The 6,359-nt window shown below is 35.2% G+C and overlaps 1 protein-coding gene across 1 annotated transcript; it reads right to left on the minus strand.

Annotated features, from left to right (window-relative positions):
- Positions 1-865: 865 nt before the first annotated feature.
- Positions 866-5,500, minus strand: LOC106667666. Its single transcript, XM_024230672.1, is given in 4 exon segments — positions 866-1,638; positions 1,686-2,267; positions 2,270-2,454; positions 5,379-5,500. Coding segments are annotated over 4 exon segments (1,662 nt in total).
- Between the last annotated feature and the right edge of the window lie 859 nt (positions 5,501-6,359).

A 6,359-nucleotide genomic window follows, 5' to 3' on the forward strand; every position in this document is an offset into this window, starting at 1 on the left:
CTGTCGCCCCCTTCTTCTTTTGCCCTCAATCTTACCCAGCATTTGGCTCTTCTCCAGTGAGTCATTTCTTCTCATTTGGTGGCCAAAGTATTTAAGTTTCATTTTCAGGATTTGGCCTTCTAGAGAGCAGCCAGGGTTGATCTCCTCCAGGATTGACCGGTTTGATCGCCTTGCTGTCCAAGGGACTCGCAGAAGTCTTCTCCAGCACCAGAATTCAAAGGCTTCAATTCTTTGGCGTTCAGCCTTTCTAATAGTCCAGCTTTCACAGCCATACATTGCAACTGGGAAAACCATCGCCTTGACTATACGCACATTTGTTGGCAGGGTGATGTCTCTGCTTTTGAGTATGCTGTCTAGATTTGTCATAGCTTTCCTCCCCAGGAGCAAGCGTCTTTTAATTTCTTGGCTGCAGTCCTCATCTGCGGTGATCTTGGAGCCCAAGAAAATAAAGTCTGTCACTACTTCCATTTCTTCTCCATCTATTTGCCAGGAATTGAGAGGGCCAGATGCCATGATCTTAGTTTTCTTAATGTTCAGCTTCAAGCCAACTTTTGCACTCTCCTCCTTCACCCGCATCAAGAGGCTCTTTAGTTCCTCTTCACTTTCCGCCACTAGAGTGGTATCATCTGCATATCTAAGGTTGTTGATATCCCTGCAATCTTAATTCCAGTTTCTGACTCATCCAGTCCTGCCTTTCTCATGATGTGCTCTGCGTATAAGTTAAATAGGCAAGGAGACAGTATGCAGCCTTGTCGAACTCCCTTCTCGATTTTGAACCAGTCAGTGATTCCATGTCTAGTTCTCACTGTCGCTTCCTGACCGGCATATAGGTGTCTCAGGAGACAAATAAGATGGTCTGGTATTCTCATCTCTTTAAGAACTTGCCACAGTTTGTTATGGTTTCAAAAGCTTTAGCATAGTCAATGAAGCAGAAGTAGATGTTTTTCTGGAACTCCCTAGCTTTTTCCATGATCCAGCGTATGTTGGCAATTTGATCTCTGGTTCCTCTGCCTCTTCGAAATCCTGCCTGCACTTCTGGCAGTTCTCGGTCTACATACTGTTGGAGCCTAGCTTGTAGGATTTTCAGCATAACTTTGCTAGCATGTGAGATAAGTGCAATGGTGCGGTAGTTTGAACATTCTTTGGCATTGCCCTTCTTTGGAATTGGAATGTAAACTGACCTTTTCAAATCCTGTGGCCACTGCTGCGTTTTCCAAATTTGCTGGCATATTGAGTGAAGCACTTTTACTGCATCGTCTTTTACGATTTTGAATAGTTCAGCTGGAATACTGTCACCTCCACTAGCTTTGTTGTTGCTTAGACTTCCTAAGGCCCATTTGACTTCACATTCCAGGATGTCTGGCTCCAGGTCAGTGAGCTCCACATTGAGGTTATCAGAGATATTAAGCTTGTTCTTGTATAGTCCTTCTGTATAGTTTTGCCACCTCTTCTTTATGTCTTCTGCCTCTGTTAGGTCCCTGCCATTTTGGTTCTTTATCATGCCCATCTTCGCATGAAACGTTCCCTTAATATCTCCAATATTTTTGAAGAGATCTCTGGTCCTCCCTATTCTATTGTTTTCTTCTATTTGTTTGCACTGTTCATTTAAGAAGGCATTCTTATCTCTTCTAGCTTTCTCTGGAATTCTGCATTCAATTGGCTGTATCTTTCTCTTTCTCCCTTGCCTTTTGCTTCCCATCTTTCTTCCACTATTTGTAGAGCTTCCTCAGATAGCCATTTTGCTTTCTTGCACTTCCTTTTCTTTGGGATGGTTTTAGATGCTACCTCTTGTACAATGTTGCGAATCTCTGTCCATAATTCCTCAGGTACTCTGTCTATCAAATCTAGTTCCTTAAATCTATTTGTCACTTCTACTGTATATTCATTAGGGATATGGTTTAGTTCATACCTGACTGGCCTAGTGCTTTTCCCTACTTTCTTCAATTTAAGCCTAAATTTTGCAACGAGAAGCTCATGGTCTGAGCCACAGTCAGCTCCTGGTCTAGTTTTTACAGCCTGTATAGAGCTTCTCCATCTTTGGCTGCAGAGTACATAGTCAATCTGATTCCTGTGTTGACCGTCTGGTGTTGTCCATGTGTAGAGTCGTCTCTTGGGTTGTTGGAAAAGCGTGTTTGCTATGACCATTGTATTCTCTTGGCAGAATTCTACCAGCCTCTGTCCTGCTTCATTTTGTACTCCAAGGCCAAACTTGCCTGTTATTCCAGTTATCTTTTGGCTTCCTACTTTAGCGTTCCAATCCCCCATGAATCATTTTTTGGTGTTACTTCTAGAAGTTGTTGTAGGGCTTCATATAACTGGTCAACTTCATCCTCTTCAGCACCAGTGGTTGGGGCATACACTTGGATTACTGTGATGTTGAATGGTTCGCCTTGGATTCGAATCGAGATCATTCTGTCATTTCGGGGGTTGTATCCTAGTACTGCTTTTCCTACTCTTTTGTATATATTTGAATTATAAGCTTAAGAAATGTCCTTCTAAGGAGGTAGAATTATTATTTTGGTGAATCAAATGCTTATTTTCTCGACACAATATATCAAACAATTCACACTTAGAATATGAAATAATTATATTTTATCTTTCCACTATTCATTTTTTCTCTTTTTACGTAACGTGAGAAAAATTTATAGGCTGTTGTTCCTCTGCAACTCCAAAACCTGAATAAATGGTCCAACCAGAGTAAAATAAAATAAATTATTCTTTTACGTTCTACACTCTAGTAATTAGTGGCGGGTATTACTGACAAGTGCGTAGTACATGGTATAATATGGTTGCATCGAAGTTAAAGAAATCGGCCACAATATTAAGTCCAATTAAGATTATGAGAAATTTTAACAACACACTAAAAAAATAATAGTTAAATCTTTCGTTAAGAAAACTCGAGAAAAAATTGGATGAGGAATGGGCTACTGTTGCAAACGGTACTTGTTTTCGGCGGCATTTCCCCAAAGCCGGCACACTTCCGTCAGAGAAAAAGTTGCAGATCTCCCTGCCTTACTCTCCTATATAAAGTTTCACACTTCAAAAATGTGATTAGGAAAGAAACACTTTCTTTCACTTATTCACAAAAAAGAGCACACTTTGAAGAGAATACTAAAAATAAACTATATAACCTACTTCAATTTCGAAAAAACTTTTTCAGTTTATTATTAAACAAATCGTCTGTTTTTCGGTAACAGAACAATGTGCGTTATTCAAACCAACAGAAATTTTAGGGAAAGTTATGAAGTTTTCTTATTGGCTGCTTTGTCCCTTTTTCGTTCGTAATAGAGATGCCATGGAAGTCCATCGCTAAAGTCAATGTTCTCATTAGAATTTTGGTCCGACGAACGAGCTGACACGTCAATCAATTACCATGGTATATAATTGAATAGGGGCTACAGTTTCAAACGGGTCTTGTTATATCAAGTTATGTTACATATTATGAAGTTATGTTACATGGAAAGATCTGGAATTTGAACAAACACTAAACATATTTCTGGAATAACCCAGCCTTAATGGAATTATAAACAGATAAAACCAAACCATCCGTTTTATTCATTTATCATTAATAAAAAGGAATATGTCAAAAAACTAAAAATCTTCCATAATAACACTACCACATATAAAACAATAAAAAAGAGTTGTTACTAATAGGTAACTATTTGGCAAAAGTAATATGTCTATGTAACCATACATTAATGGCCCATGAATAGTAAAGAAATATTAACTTAGACGGGTTATTATTACTTTAAAGTCACTATTTTATAATACCTCAAAAATATTTTTAAAACTTAAAAAGTGAATGGTTATAAAATTCACTAGACATAAAAATATTTTTAAAAACCATGTGTTTATGTGTTTTAGTTATTGTTTCTATGGAAACGAATATAATACATGAAAAATAGAATATAATAAAAAATAAACTTAACTAAAACACAGTTTTTATACATTTTATAATTAAATTTAGAAAAAGCATATTTTGATTTTGAAGGTAAAATATATGAGCAAACCATGGATGGCTCTTGTCTGTCCCCAGTTTATATTTTATAATCAATGTTATTAATAATATATTAACATAAATCAAATTGAGAATAGAATTGATTGAAAAAAATATATGTAAATGATACGTTGTTTTCAGTATATATTATTCATCTTCACAAAAAGATGGTGTTCACAATAGTAGCAATAATAATAATTTTAGTGGCTTTCTATTAACATAGAGAATTACCAGAGAGAGAGAGAGAGAGTTAACAGATAAAAAATTTAAAAAAATAATAGTAAATGAAAGAATATAAATACAATATGAAAAATAAGATAAATACCAATATGCCTACAATAGATAAAATGTACCAATGTGAAATTATGTATAAAATATAGAGTGAGTGAGAAAATATATGTATAATTCAATTTAAAAATATATTCACTAATTTTCGTGGTCCGCTTGACCAATTAATATCTTTCAATTAATTGAGGTTTTTAGTTGAGATAAAAAAGTCAGTGTCGCGAGCGGGATTCGAACCTTGAATTTAAAAATGGCAAAAAGAAGAGAAATTTCAAAAGGTGGGGTTGAGATGGGAAATTAGTGTCCGAGTGGATCGACGATAGCTCACGATAGCTCAAGTGGTAGAGCAGCGGCGTATTTATCCGAAGGTCGTGAGTTCGAATCCCGCTCGTGACACTGACTTTTTTGACTCAACCAAAACCTTAATTAAAGGTTAATGATAGATTTTATATGGAACGATAATTCTGTTTATCCTTTTTATTTACTTTTTGTAAATTGGTACAAGTACCGCCTGCTTAAGTGGTAGAGAAGCGGCGTATCTAGGTGAAGGTCAAGGGTTCGAATCCCGCTCGTGACACTGCCTTTTTTATCTCAACTAAAAAAAAACTTAACTAATTAAAAAATATAATAAACTAACACAAAAATGATATTAAAAATGAAAATAGATATTGACTTCGCACATTACTATAAACTAAACATAAAATAAATCATGAAAATAATGTAAAAATTGTATTGGTTGGAAAATGTTTTTATAAATACATAATAACAACATAAATACCAAGCAGGACATTAACAATCTTAGTAATTAATATAAAAGCGTAATGACGTTTTACATAAAGTTACATTAAAAAAAAATTAAATGTGACAATGCAAACCAAGATTGACATGTAAACTACACATACGAAAACAAGTAACATGATAAAATATATGAAAAACAGAGTGTAAGGTGAAATATCGTCAGGTCATCTTGTTTTTTGTTGTAAACATTTTGATTTATTTGTAATTAAATGTACAAAACATAAGATATAAATATGGTAATTGCTGAAGAGGGGTTATTGGAATTAGCCGGCAATGCATTCATTGGGGGAAAAAATACTTGAGTTCTTTAATATAGTAACACCTATATTCCTGGATATAATTCAATGAGTTCTTAATCAATAATTCTGTGCTGCTGGTTAAGTTGTCTTTAAGAGTTAAGTTGTCATTTTTAAGGCGCATGTCTTTTATTGGATTATGTAGTAGATTACTCCGAAACGGACAGAAAAACATGTTTTTTCTGACGGTGCAAATTTTTATCATCCCCGTGGGATGGAGGGCTAATAAAACGAAATAAAGGAGCCCGGCCGAGGAAATACGGCCGTTTTTGTCCATTGCTGTGCCCGGAGGCGTGAAAGTTGACGAGGTCGACATTGACTTCCTTATAAACTCCGAGTACCGCCCAAAGTCAACTGGCCAATCTCAACTTTCTTCCTGCAGATTGTAAACGGGCAACGTGACCTGATGAAAAAAAACACCTTTGACTTTTAAACATAGTGGAAATTTAGTTGGAAAACAGGCCGGGTCAGGTTCCAGAACACAAAAAGATTTCTCTATGTGATTTTCCCTTTATTTCAACATGCTACAATAAAATAAAGTTATTCTCACAAACCTTGTATTATTTCTAAACCACCTAAGTTGATTTAATCGACACAAACTATACAATCATTATTCATTCATGTACATCAAACACATCTAAATATTTCGTCGTCTTCTATGATAATAATAATTTTATATAAATTATAAATTGTTAAAGGTTTTCATTTTTAAAATATAAAACGTGAAGGCGTTTTGAAAATGCTACAACATGCAGAAAATAATAGGTTTTGGAAAGTGGGTAGGGTGCCCGTCTTGTATTTTATATATAAGTTACGCCTGCACAAAACTTAACTACAAATGATACAAATTCAGAAAATGTATTGTAAGCATAAAGACATGCCTTCGGCAGATCCACTCGGGACTCCTAACCGTATGGACACTTTTAAAATTGAATCCTTGTGTAAATTTATAGTTTACATTAAATAAATGTTATTTTAAAAAA

The sequence above is a fragment of the Cimex lectularius genome, unplaced genomic scaffold, assembly GCF_000648675.2.
Source record: "Cimex lectularius strain Harlan isolate CLEC.00 unplaced genomic scaffold, Clec_2.1 scaffold70, whole genome shotgun sequence".
NCBI classification, from domain to species: domain Eukaryota; kingdom Metazoa; phylum Arthropoda; class Insecta; order Hemiptera; family Cimicidae; genus Cimex; species Cimex lectularius.